Source organism: Eleginops maclovinus, chromosome 5 (assembly GCF_036324505.1).
Source record: "Eleginops maclovinus isolate JMC-PN-2008 ecotype Puerto Natales chromosome 5, JC_Emac_rtc_rv5, whole genome shotgun sequence".
Taxonomy (NCBI): Eukaryota; Metazoa; Chordata; class Actinopteri; order Perciformes; family Eleginopidae; genus Eleginops; species Eleginops maclovinus.
The window spans coordinates 18,702,114-18,716,952 of NC_086353.1; the positions used below are offsets into that span (position 1 = coordinate 18,702,114).

The window sequence follows — 14,839 nt, forward strand, 5'->3', positions numbered from 1 at the left end:
GTAGTTGCCTGCTTTGGCTGGTTGGTAATTCAGCTTTGCACATTATGCTTTTTTAACAATCTTACCTAGCAACTGCACTCCGCGGGTCAGGCCGTAAACATCAATGACGGCCCAGAGAGGCTCAGCTGTGCGGACTCCACTGAAGAACAGCATGGGACTGGACTCATTAATGCGGTAGAAAACTCTTCCCTTCTTGTCAACCCAGAAGGCGATAACACTGCCCTCATTGGCAAATTCTTCAGGCAGTGCCTTGGCCCAGAAGCCACTCTGGGCCACCAGGTCAGGGCAGGCGTATTTGGGCAGGTTATCTGGATTTATCCTTGAGGGGTCTTTGGCTGTGAAACCCAGACGTAGAGCCCCACTCCAGCAACATTGCTTTTTAGTAATCTAGGAAGAAGAGAACCAAATGCAGTTTTATTGGTTGAATTTTTCTAATATTAGGTTATTTCCTTAGAAATATGATACAAATAGTAAGGTAACAGGCAACGGAAACGTTTGACATTAAATACGTACATCCAGGCAAGGCAACAGAACTTCACAAAAAAAAAAATCTGACAAAGACTAATCAGAAAACCAGGAATGCAAGCAGAACTAATGACAGGATAAAGGGCAGGTGGTCAGATGAATCTAGGGCTAATTGGGAACAGGTGAAAGTAATAACGCCAGGAGACACAATAAAAACAGGCAGGAAAACTAGAAAAAGAAATAAAACAGACATGACACAGGGGAGCTTTTCAAATAAAACAGGAAACGTAAAAAATGAGGCTGTAAATCAACTACAACATTCAACTTCTACATTATATTTAACTTAAACTAAAATAATAAGCAGCACGTTAGTTTGACAGTTTAAATGCTCTCAGACATTAAGGAGCTTAAGTTCTCCATTCTGACAGTAAATACCTTGAGGCGGACTTGCTCATACAGCACTATGGGCCTGTTGGTGAAGGTGATGGCATTGCAGAAACTGGCCTGCCTCTTGACTGTCTTCTGGGCGAGGTCCATGACAATTTGGGATCCCTTGGCGTTAGGATGAAAGAGTAGAGGGCTGATGGGAAGGGGGCCACCAGCGCTGCCATACTGAATAGGCAGGCACCTCTTGGGTTTGTGGTGGCATCGGTGTGACGTGGATGGGAATGGGCCTCCGAGGGAGTCTGAAGTGGGGGAATAAAGAGAGTTGAGCTCTAGTGTGGAACAAACATGTCCTAATTAAGAGCAGTAAGGTTAAGTGAAGTCACTATAATAGTGTGTCAAGTTTTGATAAACAACTCAATATCACAGAAAATGGCATTTCACATTTTTGCTGATTATTTGTGAGCAATGGGCTGATTAACCTCAGCCATTATCACATTTGGACCTGGAGGGTGAAATCCAAAGCTCCATGCAGGTTTAGATTGCAACACAAGTCGAAAAAAAAAAATGAACTTATGCTCTTCAATCACATAAAGAACTGTTTTCAGACCAACAGCCCTTCAGAAAGCCAATGGATGTGATGTGATGGTCCATGTGGATTGGAAGCGGTTTTGGTTCAGCACCAGTAAACTCAAATCTTAGAAGAAGGCATGCACTGGCTGCTAGATATAATAACATTTCCACATATTAAACACACTAACCCTGACCCTAAACCTTTCATACATATTAACAAAATCATTGAATATTCAGCTACATTGAAATTAAGTTAAAGATACCAATACTAGACAGCAAAATAATTGAATCCTGCTTGGTACAGCTCGACTGACTTTATAATTAGATGCATCGAGTACAAAGTGTCTGGGTCTGGGTCAGAGTGACTTAGGGATATGACCACAACACTTGAATGGTTACTGGAAATAACATCCATTGGAGCAATTTCACAGATTTTCCCGAAAGCTGGTAACTGCCAGATTAAAATTGCTGAATTAGTATTCTATAAGTGAGCTGGAGACTGTGACAGAGAACTCTAAAACATCCACCATCTGACACTCCTTTGATTTCTTATACAATAAATCATCATTCTGGGATGTTTAATGATTTCCAGAAGTTTTAGTATTTGTTTGAGAGCATTCCAGTATTTTGTGGTGAGGCAGTTTAATTTATGTTTTTGCTTTGCCCACTTTCCCTCAACTTTCATGGTCTACTCTGGCTTTAAAGGATCCACATTTCTTACCTGTTTTTTTTTTCCAGCAGGGTGTTCCAACCAAGTGATAGCCACTGTGAATACAGGTTGAGAAACAGAATCCAATTCCGAACTCAAATCATTTATTTTTTCTCAGCTGTGTTGCATTATGGACTATTCAATCTGCTGTCAGTGGAGAACTTGGGATGTCCGTCTCTTCCTTGATTGATTCCTCCCTGCGATTTACTGGCTAGAAATAAACCCTAGCTCTTCAAATCAGAGGAACTTTTACATCAGCATAAACATCAGCAAAACCCGATGTTTATCCTGATGTATCTGTTACTTTTTTTCGCTCAAACTTCGGCCAGTTATGTTGGCCAAACATTTCAACACGAAATGTTTGGCCACAGACTGTCTCTAAATAGACCATCAATATGTAAGATGCATTTCTACTTCTAACTAATTCCATCCTTTCTCAAACTCGAAGCAAGCAGTGGGCAGATATTCTATTTATTACATGCCTTTGGAGCAGTGTGGGGGTCTGGTGCCTTTATCAAGGGCACCTTGGCAAATCCCAGAAGGCGAACTGGCACCTCTCAAAGTACGAGTTCACTATCCATACCTGGTCCCCTCTGGGACTGGAAATGGCGAACCTCCGCTTACCAAACTGAATGGGCTACTATAGTTCTCGTACTTGAACCAGCTACCCTCCAGTTCCCAGACTGACTCAGCCACACTTTAAAAAAAACAACCTTTGTTTTAGAAAGTACGTTTTTAAATTGCATTTCGGCTAATATCAGGTGACCACTTCAAAAAAAATATGGAGGCTATAATTGAAAATGTCAAAGTAAAATTAGAGTTATTACTCAGTTTATGGCGCTTTGGATTGCCATAATCACAGAGGACTGTTTGACAAACAAACCGATGAAAGCCAACACAGCGACAGCAGCAGATGTCCTGTGTAGTCCTGATAAGACCCAGCAGCCTTTTTCTAAAAATCTGCACGCTTTGTATTCGCTTTCTTTCTTTGTCTCTGTCCTTTCCCTCTCATCTGTGTTTATCTAGTAATGACCCTGGCAGTTTTTCACCCTGCTGTACGCGTGTGCCGTTTATTATGGCCCAGATCTAAGAGCACCGTTGAGGCCCTTTTGTCTTAGGCAGAGCCACAGGAGAGCGGTTGTTGAATGTGTTCGCACATGGTCCTGGGCAGATTGAGCTGAATGCATTACTGGGCTCTAAAGAGGCGCAGCTGCTGTAGAGGAAAACAGGCTATGTGTGAATTCATGTTTCTTAGCAACCCCTCGTATCTAAAGGTCCTGATCAGCACACTCTTTCACTCTGCGGCTATCAGCTAGGAAACGACAGATGCCTTTTGTTTACTCAGACACAACAAGATATTTATAGTCCTAGATTGTGGATTTTTTGTTACTAAGCTTTTTTGGGAGTCCATTCAAAAACAAGGGTAGCCATCTACACAGCATAGATAACGTCCTTCTATATTTGTATCATTTTGATAGCTCTCTTTTTTCCTCCACCCTTTCACCAAATATCTTGACCAACAACACCTTAATAACTCTACAGTTGTACCTTCCTGCTGTCCAAATAAACAGGTTGAGGAATATAGTGTTTTATTTGTTTGAGGCAAAATTACACTTACATTAATATATAAAATAACCTTTAACTCTTTGCACTTTCAACCTGATTTACTGCAGTACAGACGTTCTGAATTTAAGCATATTACTAAGCGGAGGAAAATAAACTTGAGTGATTAAAATCAAAGTTTCAAAGTTGACATTTTTCCAAAAGCATAAAAAAAAAAAATTCTAACACATTTACCAACACAACTTTAAAAAGGAGGTAAACTGGTTGTCATATTATCATATCATCTCTGGCTTCTTTAGTCAACATGTTCAAACTCTTCAATGTATTAATGATAGAGTGCTTTATCCCATATATATTATACTTTTCAGGTTAAAGTGGCATCTCAGCTAACTGAACAGCTACACTGCGCTTGATATTACCATACCACTGACTGTATGGGTCGAAGCTGGTGATCTAGCGGGCCAATCACATGTCACATTAAATCTTGGAGTTGTGTGTTGATTGGCCGCGATAAAAACCATGCAGTATTTTTTCCATAACAGCCCACATATTGTTTTACCCAAGGGCTATTGTCTGTCTAAACATCGCTTAGATGATTGTGAAAGAAAAATTGCTTTATGTTTATTTTGTAGAAAAAGAACAATTGTGCCAAGCGGCAGTTAAACAGTTTTAGATTCAGTATTTACTCTTCCCATGTGGTAGTTTTAAGGTATTGGATTCACCAAAGCAGCTTCAAGGCCTGCTGCCTGCACTTAGTCCTTCAATTACCTCAGAAATACACATCCTAGAACACCATCATGTCCATGGAGCCCGAGATGCTTCCTCTTGATGTAAACAGCTTGAAAATGGCTCCTGTTAACATCAATCTGACAGCTGCCTCTTAAAAACCTCTTTGTGTTTGTGCATCCAGCTTTATGCGTGTGTTATCTGGAGAAAAAGCCATTTTAACAGCCTCACAGGAGCCATTTCGCCAAAGGTCAAGGACGTCTTATTATTAACAAACAGTGTGAAAAGCTGCGTACACCTGTCTCAGCAAGAGTTCTTTATCCAACTTATAACAATACAGGCTTGTGTGCGGCTTATACCTGTCATGTGTCTTAGAACATCACTATGGAGCAGCAACACTAATCTCTTACCATTTCAAATAGCTGACTAGTCAGAGGTGACCTGTGTGTGTGTGCGTGTATGTGTGTGTGTGTGTGTGTGTGTGTGTGTGTGTGTGTGTGTGTGTGTGTGTGTGTGAGTGTGTGTGTGTGTGTGTGTGTGTGTGTGTGTGTGTGTGTGTGTGTGTGTGTGTGTGTGTGTGTGTGTGTGTGTGTGTGTGTGTGTGTGTGCACTTCATCTATCTACAGTTGTTAAGCCATCACTCACTAACCTAAGTGGTTTATCATGCAAATAGGATTTTATTGTCTGGAAAAAAACTGTTGAAATATTTGCTCAGTATTTGCTTGGCAAATTACTTCCTAGTCCTGGGGAACAAGTGTAAAATCCAAATGAAATAGTCACATGAGTTAAGCTGTATTATATGGAATTAGGTTGAATATTATTTGTAAATATTACATTCTTGGTATTTTTTAAATGTGTGCCAAGAGGTTTGGGATTGGAGGCAGTCTAACATTTGCAGGGTTTGGTGAGTTTGACAAGGATACTTAAGAGAACTTAAAGGTATTTTCAAATACAGGTAACTTATAGTGAATTCACACTGTGTAAATAATCATTTTCTCTAATGTAAACTTTATTGACATCATTTGCACAACACTAAAGGGGGCCCTATTCTGCTTCTGGTTTACCTTTCGTGAATGTATTATAGTGTTATAGGTTTGTGTGCATGTAAATGGTGTCATCACTACCTACCGCTTGCACTTCTATTGGCTAGCGCTTCAACACATTGTACGTGATAGGCTAAGGAGCAGGACATCTTTAAGCGGTTTACCAATCATGAAAACATGTCACGCTGGAGGTACAAAATACAAATATAAACTCTTAAACTTAGCATAATATGGTCCCTTTAACCCAGATTGCAACCATTTATAACCATTAATTGTTACTGTCACTCCTGATACTTTTTGCTTGGTAAAACCCAGCCTAAAACTCACACACATGTGCACACACACACACACACACACAAACACACACACACACACACACACACACACACACACACACACACACACACACACACACACACACACACACACACACACACACACACGCACACACACAGAGAAATATATAAACCAATGTTGGGATTAGCAAGCCTGCAGGCTAGTGTTGGGTGAAACATGAATAATCATTTCTTAAATATTTGAATTATTGTCCCTGTGTACATATGTAGCCATTATTTATTATTTTGAATGTACTGCTGTACTTTATCAACTGTATCATCCATCAACAAAAAAATAAACCACATTACGAAAACATATTCAGCATTATCTTCATGTTGACTCTTGTGCTGATTACACTAATTACTTGTAAGTACCCTCATTTTGTTCTCTTGGAATAATTGCAATCATTACTATCTCATGAGGATAAAAGCATGTATTTCAATAAATGTTACTCTTAAGTTCTTTATTTTATTTAGCTCTCAGTTTCATTTACAACGCCGCCAACAAGCCTGGAGGGCGGTGAGAAACAACATCTTAATGATGTTTACATAGCAGTGTCTGGATGATGTATTCAGTCCCAATGACTCATAGCAAAATGGCATTCCAGCCTGATGCAACACCAACTGTGAAATGAATCACACAATTATAGTGACGATTCATCACCTGCATTATCATTAAGGCTTAGCTACATTAAAATGCAGCTTAGGGCAAGATGGCTTAATCTACTCAAAGCTTCTATATGGAGCATTTTACATTGTAGTTGACAGGGGATTACATTTCCTATCTTTATAGTCTCCAGAGGTCCTTGCATGTGCATTTATACATGTGTGACAGATGCTATACAGACACAGGCCAAGTGTGTGAAACCCTATAGGCAGTGTGTGGCTCAATGACAGGGACACTACTAGTGTGGCAATGATAGTAACTGAAGCCTCTATTCTACCTGGTGACCGGTACCTGGAACTCATTAGGTTTATATGTTGGTGGTAACCAAAGGGCTTGACATGCTGCTAGGCAACCTCATGGCACATCTATTTGTTAAGGGTACTGTAGATATTTTGTGCCCATGGTGATGTTTCATAGTGGGGGGTTTTGACACTGGTAAAAGCAGCATCAGGTGATCCTGTAATTCAAAAACATTTACTCTAGATTTGCTGCTATTTTGTGACTATTTCCTTATTATTGCTTAAGTTGGAGGAGTCATTAAAATGTTATATATTGTCTTTATGATGGAAATGGTGTTGTCTAGCAGTGGAGTGGGTTTAGAGACGAATTTTGAAAATCTCACAGATGACATTCTGCCTAAAATGGTCAAATGCACCCATTCTCAAGGTTAACAGCACATTGAGTGGCTGTAATGAGTTGTTTAAACTACATATTCTATTGCTTCAGACAGAGAAAAATGGGGAAACTGCACTTTCATTGCAAAAGTAAATGTGGAACCTAATGGTCACAGTTTTTTAAAAGTGTTTACCATTGGGAATTGAAACACAATATAACTTTTTAGGTTTAGGCAACACAACTTATATGTTTTTGGGTATTTATCTTATGTACATCTTTATCTGTTGATTATGTGACATAACTTAACATATATTAACTTGTGGAGTTTTGGTGTCAGACAACACACTAATATAGGTGAAAGTCCTACGTCCTATGTCTATTTGAGCCATCCATATACCCTTAGGGAGGGAGAAGTAAGGAGAAAGAAAAGTGGAGACAGGAAGAGGAAAGTGAATAAGTGAGAAGAGAAGGGAGCAGGAGAGGAGAGGGCAGAGTAAAGAGCTAAAGATGAGACTGGTTGCAAAAAACCTTCTCACACATAAAGTCTGGGTGGGACCGGAATTGGGCTGAAACACCAAGATTCAAGTCTTGGTTGTACTATACTTCAAAAACTTTAGTAAGGTTAATACACTATGTTCCATTAAACGTTCATATACAAATATTTTTGATGGTTCTCAATGAAAGTCCTTCCAGGTCTTACATTACGTTAGATTGATATAGTGTTATGAACAGTGAAAAGCATCAAGTCTTTTCAACGTTAAATCCACATCTGTCTCTTGTTTCATACCCTGTGCTATCAATATTTCACATTGCAATGAAACGGCAGTGTAAGGTGAGACAGCGCAGATGATGAATTCTGGCTGACGTCACCCACTACGGACCATTAGTTTCCCGGCTGTTAGCGCATTCTCTTCACGAGCAGGATTACACAACCGTGATCAATAATGAATAACACGGCGAGGCCACATACAGTGGAGCACAATGTAATCCAATGATGCTTCCTTGGCAGTGAAAGAGAGCAGGATGGTGGAGAGGCGTAATGATATGCAGTGTGTATTGACTGACAGCAGGCAGGATGCTATTCAGTACTGGCTGCAAGTCATTATGTGGGCGCTGCCTTGAAGGTGACCTGTCATGAGGATGAGGATGAAAAGGCTTGTTACAGACATACACACACACACACACACACACACACACACACGCACACACACAAACACGGGTGGTTGCACGGTTGGCTGGTCAAAGGAAGGTTAGGGATGCATGTATGAGACCCTGAGACATTTGTTTGTAGCAACTATTCTGGCTGGAGTAATGCTCTGTCTTCCTGGCTCTTGGACTCACAAGCTGCATTTACAATGTCCGTGGTGCAAGGTTTAGGGTTAGGGTTGGCTCACATAGAGGTTGGGTGCAGAGACTTGCAGGGAAAACCGCTAGTCATTTTCTTTGGTTACCTCCCCCGCTAGCTTAAACCGCCTCATACATCTCTAATCTGATTTAGTCAGCAGCAGTCAATGTCAAAGCTGAAATAATTTCAACTGGAAGCGCAGCATTTTGCGCTAGTAAGCTGCTTTTAAATAGTTTGCAGGGTTAGGGTTAGGGTGCGCTTTGCTCACAGTGAAATTGGTTGCAGAGACTAGCAGGTAAAACAACTAGTTCTTCCTTTGCTTGCCTGTCCCTCCCCTGCTAGGCTGTGCCGCTTGATAAAGTGCTGCAGAGATATTTTTTTGAAGGCTGACCCCGGAAGTTAGCATCACAAATGGGTCAATCGGCAAAAAGTTAGGGGATTTTCCCATTGGATTTTAGAATATTACAGAAAACAAGTTCTGTTGCTAATGAACATTTCTGATACTTAACATGTTTTGCTCAGCAGGATCATCTCCACATATTACATGTGCAATGCAATCGACTGTTAAGTTAAGATCTAATGTTAGGCTATAAACAAACTACATTAAGGTCGCATGGCTGCGCATCACCACTGCTAAGGTTAAGGTGGACTCGTTTCAGCGTGATGACGTTTAGTAGTTTATTTAGTCACAAATAGAAGCTTCAGACACGAGTGGGGTATTTACTGACGTATTTTATGATGCAGAGCAAGCAGTTATGATGCTTGTTTTAACCACAGACCATTTTCAGGCTTCTGACAATAAACACGTTAAAAAATATGTTGGATTGGTAAAATTGGAAGTCATTTATGGGTTTCAGGACTCTCCAATCTAGCAGTGATAACTGAGGTGAAAGATAGAGGATTTAAAAAAAGGAAGTATTTTTAATGTTGAATAGCATTCATTAACCAGAGGCCATATCCCATGACTACACTGCAGTTGTGTCTGATTCTAGGAATTTAAGAAATGATACTTTGTTATGTGGCACCTCTTCAGCTTAGTCGAGCTTTGCATTTGGATAGTGAATCCAATTCACATCAAGCGAGCCAGACGCTCAATCCAATCAGCCTGTGCAGCCTCAGACACTGGCCCACTTTCAGTCAATCTTGAGTAGAGAAGTGGAGCTCCCACATACTCGGCAGACTCTATTATGCAACCAACTCGAAAAACAGTGTTTGGATGCGCTATACTGCTTCTCACGTACACAAAACAACCTGTGGAGGTGCGACTTTGAAGAAATATCTATTCCTCAATAAGTCACAACTTTCTACATATAAACACTGTGTATATAATAACAGTTTTCTGGATAATAGATTTCACTTTAAGTAGCTTTGGTTCCGCAGATGCATTTTATTAATGCACAATTTTGAAGTTAAACATCAGTTGAGCGGTTTAAATATGATAAGTTTCTTAAATTAGCTTTCTTCACTGTTCCAGAAAGAAGAATCAGAACAATTCAGTGGTTTCTGTGAAGCAGCAGCGATTGTACTTAAATATCAAAATCAGTTCAATTCATTTGTGAACACAACTGAATGTGATTCCGCAGTGATTATCCAACAGATCATTCTATTTGGTGGTTTAAGGGCGAGCAGCAGCTCTATGTTTATTTATAACTAGCCATAGTTGTGAATGGCTGACTGTTGAAACGGTTGCTTCATAACCAGTTATATCACTCTGGAAGAACAAATCAGGTCAGTTTTGTCCGTTTCATAATAACTTGACTCGGTATATTACTAAAAACACTAAGAAACTAATCTCTCTTTAAACAAATGCGCTCATAAATATTTAGCAGGCATGCTATGTTTTATTCAACTATGAATGTAGTAAGTATAACTATATATTCTAATACCATACTGCTTTAGGCTAATAATGAATTTCCTAATCCCTAAACTGCGTCAAATAACTTTTCCAATAAATGTTGTCATAATCGAGACTAAGCACAGAGGTTTGATTAAAAATATGTTGCAATAATAACTTATACTATTAACTTGCTAGCCAAATATTCAAGGAAAATAAAGGTACAGATTATGTTCATGGCAATATCATTATCATGTGAAACCGGGGACAACAGATGGTCCAGAAAATGTTTACAAGAATACGCTACACAGGCTAAGCTGAAAATAGGGCAAGTAAGTGATTGTTTTCAAAGCAGCCATTTTTGGTTTGCCATACCAGGGGAAGAAGAAGGTCTTATTCAAAACGTTAATTAACCAGACCATTGGGACATAAAAGGAATTGGAATGCAACAGCTATGTCATGGATGTCTGGCACGTAAAAAAAGGGAGGAATCACAGAATAACAACATCGCCAAATTTAGATAATGGCAATCAGTTGCAAAGGCAAACTATAAAACGTGATGGTAGAGGCGTTCTCGTTTTACAAGGTGATTGTGATACAACCCATACCATCAGAACTGGGTGGCAAGGAAACAGCTCAAAGTTTAAGTTTATGTATACACTGAAACAGGCAGGGGAGAAACCATTTTAAAGGTTGATGCTCTGGAAAAGTGGATTACCTACCACATGTACGCTGGTACAGAACTAGCTCAGATTGCGGTCTCAGAAATAGGTGTACCAGATATCGTTGAGATACAATTTTGTATCTGAAAATTGACAAAATGGTAGTAGTTACAGTATCTGTAGTTCAGTGGTTTTATGCAAAAGAAAACCACTAAAATGCAGTTACACTGCATAACAAATCATGCCACTATTGTGCTGAAATCAATATTTAGCTCTTAGAGATCCAGGAACTCAATATTTGCATATTAAGCCAACAAGTAATTCTTTAGGTATTATTGTTTGAATTTCCATTATGTGTTAAACCTTGTTCCTAAGGAGAAGGGGCTCTAACTTCCTCTTCCTGCTGTCTTAGTCTGACCCTCTTTAACTAATTGGATTAATCTTGGGGCTTTAATTAGAATGATCAGGTGGTCAACACCAGAAGAGGCTGTAGGAACAGGTACTTAATTCCCACAGGTTCACTTATTTATATTGAGACAACCAATACATATCAACACATGTTAAATAAAAATAGCAATGAATTCAGAAGTATTAGCATTGCTTATCTACTGCAAAGCTGTGGGTAAAGAAGAATACAGAAGGTTGAGCTTTCCCTGAATTGTCTGTCCCTATAGTATTGCTGCACCAATGTTGTCCAGCAGCTCTAAAGTAAGCCTACAGTATATAAGGCTATCTGTCAAAGCATGCTTAACTTCTGAACTGCTGTCAGGTGCTGTGTTCCTTGGGCTAATGCTAGCATGATATATGTATGTTTGCACAGTTTTGGTTGCTGGCCCTGCATTACCATTCCTAAGGGTCATGTGTACATTCACAAATTCAGTGGTTTTGTTTGCGTGGATATATAACGATAATCGATAAGTTACCTTAGTTGCAAAGATGTTACGTTAGTATATTAGACCGACTTGTTGTATCTCGTTTTTCTGTAATTTATTGTTTGTTGCATCAAATTTCATTAGCACAACATTCACCCCCCTGAAGATCATGTGCTATACGTTATTGTTCTTCACTATTGTTGCATAAAACTTATTTCATAGTGTTTTAAACAAGTATAATAGTAGCTTGGCCTATCCTGAGCCTAACCCGCCCCCTCTGCTTTCGGTGTATAAAACATCATGTCGGATAATGCTATTTTACACCACAGGGAACATCAAACAATACACACAAGTTTTGAAGCTAGTCTATATTTTGCCCAAGAACCTCGACAGAAGCTTTATTTTTTACTTCTACTGTTTATTTACTAAAGCCACCAGGTCCCTGGAAGCTCCCCAATACATGTAAAGATTTAGAGAATGTTGTTTCCCACCTGTTTCACCTAGCCAATAAAAAGATATAGCACAAGGTTAAGTCTATTTTAAGCTAGATGGTTTGAATCAATGTACCTGTTTCTTGCTGTTTCTAATCTTTATGGTTTATTGTAAGTCACATTGGCTAAAATCATAAGCTAAATTAAAAGTTATGTGTTCCACAAAAAACCCTGAAGACCATTTGTCATTATTGAACAAATCAAACACTACCCCACTTCCAAACTGAATCAAACTACCAAATACTATGTTTTCCAATAGCTACAATTCATCATGCTGCCACAACCTTTATATCATGGTATAGGATAATCCAAAAAGAAAATCAGTATATTGATTCCCTAAATCCCAGCTGTGTCTTTTTATTAATGAGGGGAAACCACAGCACCGCACAGAAGAGGTAAACCCTGAACTCTTTCCATCCCTCACGGAAACTGACATGCTACTGAGCCCATACAATGTAAACAGTTTACAACAGTTTAATATGGGACGTACATAGCATGTCCTTGTAAAAGACCTGGGAGGTGATGACATTAATCAAAAGTGAACATAGCCAGATATTATGGGAAAGGGTTTTCCCTCAGTACAATTATAGAACTGGATATGTAACAGAAAGAAGATTTGTGTTACCTAAAGTGAAAACAAATATGATACAGAAGAGTCATGTACATTATTTTTCAACAGAATACTAAAACATTTGTCTAACTTTTGTTACTTCGTTAAAAACAATGGGAATTGAACTTTGTCTGTGTGAATGTAGATTTTCGCTTCCATGTATTAATTAAATGAAGGTCAGGGTTAGGGTTATGATCGGTTTTGTTTGTTTATGTGTGTTGTGTTCATGTGGCTAAAGTGTTTAAATGTGTTCAGTGTGGACCATTAAAAAGATAGCAAAATATCATGGTAGTGCTTCTAATCCTTAATAAAAGACATAAAGACATAAAGCTGCGCGTCTGGAGCCCTCTATTCTAATTAGGCTACCGGAGTGACGTAACTGTGAGCGAAGAAAAGGCTGTAGCAGCTCTGTGGTACCTGATAACAGCCAGTGCTGTGAGGATAGCGTGAATAAAACACTCTTTACAAGCGAATGACCAAACCTGGACGAAACAACACAGGTTCAAATTTAATACAGACTCAAAATATATACACACATATTAATTTCTTACCGTAAAAGGCATTTCGCGTTATCTGGCCACCCATTGCTTTATTCCTGTAGAGTCGGTTTATCGCCTATATGGATTATTGAGATGCTCGCGTTGCACGCTCTCTGTGCGCTCGTAACATGATTGCACTTTCGCGTCCAAAAGCAGTCTCCTTGCGCTCCTTTCCTCCACACAGATGCAAACGCCGGAGACAGAGACCCGCACCTCCTCCTTGTTGTGAGCGCAGGGCCACATCCGTGAAGGCAGCAGGCAGCAGGCAACTCCCCCCCCCCCCCCCCCCCCCACCCCCACCCCCCATTCACTGAGCGCTTTCTCCGTCTCGGGTCCCACTCATTCACACTGTCATTTACATAGAAGGTGGAGACTGACGGAGCGGGTTTAACGCTGTCACTGCCGCAACAAGCTGCCACTGCTGGGCTATTTATGGAGGTGTGGGGGTGACCAGGCAGAACATATTAATCTACAGCAAAGATGTGTCGTCCTGTATTCAGGGTCTGAAGGATTAATATAGTTTTAATATTTTATTATTTAATTTTTTGGGGTGGACATTTTTACTGACATTTCTTCTTATTACAAGATATTTTTTAAATTTGTATTTTATTTAATTATCTTATTGCACATTCTTGCTTTTTATGTTAATAATTACATTTAATTTATCTTTAGTTTAATTTCATTCAAAAATGATACGACTGATATGATACCCAATTTGTACTTTCTGTTGCTTATTGATTGCTTAAATATTTGATGCGTGACAAATAATTACGAGTGAAGAGAAATAGCATGGTGGGTTAAAATATTTGTTTTAATATTAAACAAGACAACAATCTACCGTTTGCATAAATAGTGTGTCTAGTGCTCAGTATTTTTTTTTTAAAAGAAAAACCTGCTTTTTATTAAGCTTACTTCACTAGAAAATTGGAACAAACAGAAAAAGCTCAATGTCAGTTTAATACATTCACACACAATATTTTACAAATGAATCATAGAAACAAAATATGTGTCCAATACAGTACCTATATGAATCCACACTATGTAAAAACAATCAGTTGTCAAACTACTTAACAACTTAAAAAAACATGGCCATTATACAGGCTTTAGGATTCCAGATGAAATTATTATTACAGAATAGCAATGCTGCTAATGATCCCAATTTAAATAAATAAAACAGTAATCGGAATCTGTGCTTTTGTTTTGTAGCCGTAAGGGGATACAGTTACTTTTGTTGTTGTTTGTCTCCTGACAAGGCAATCACATACTCTGTTACTCCCAAAGCCTGCCTTTATTAAATGTAATCCTTTTAGGCCATAACAAGCAATTACATGAATATATGAAACGGTAGAGCCAGTAAGTTTGTCCGCAACTCAAAAATGCACGCTGAATGAATGAGCATAGAAACT

At 39.1% G+C, this 14,839-nt stretch overlaps 1 protein-coding gene across 1 annotated transcript in view; it reads right to left on the bottom strand.

Annotated features, from left to right (window-relative positions):
• Positions 1 to 13,675, bottom strand: part of neurl1aa (neuralized E3 ubiquitin protein ligase 1Aa) — a 42,242-nt gene extending 28,567 nt beyond the window's left edge. The window contains exons 1-3 of the mRNA XM_063882754.1: positions 13,446 to 13,675; positions 901 to 1,151; positions 66 to 387 (exon numbers count right to left, since the gene is read on the bottom strand). Of these exons, the coding sequence (XP_063738824.1) occupies positions 66 to 387; positions 901 to 1,151; positions 13,446 to 13,479 (607 nt within the window). The 5' untranslated portion in view covers positions 13,480 to 13,675. The remainder of the gene's footprint in view (positions 1 to 65; positions 388 to 900; positions 1,152 to 13,445) is intronic.
• Between the last annotated feature and the right edge of the window lie 1,164 nt (positions 13,676 to 14,839).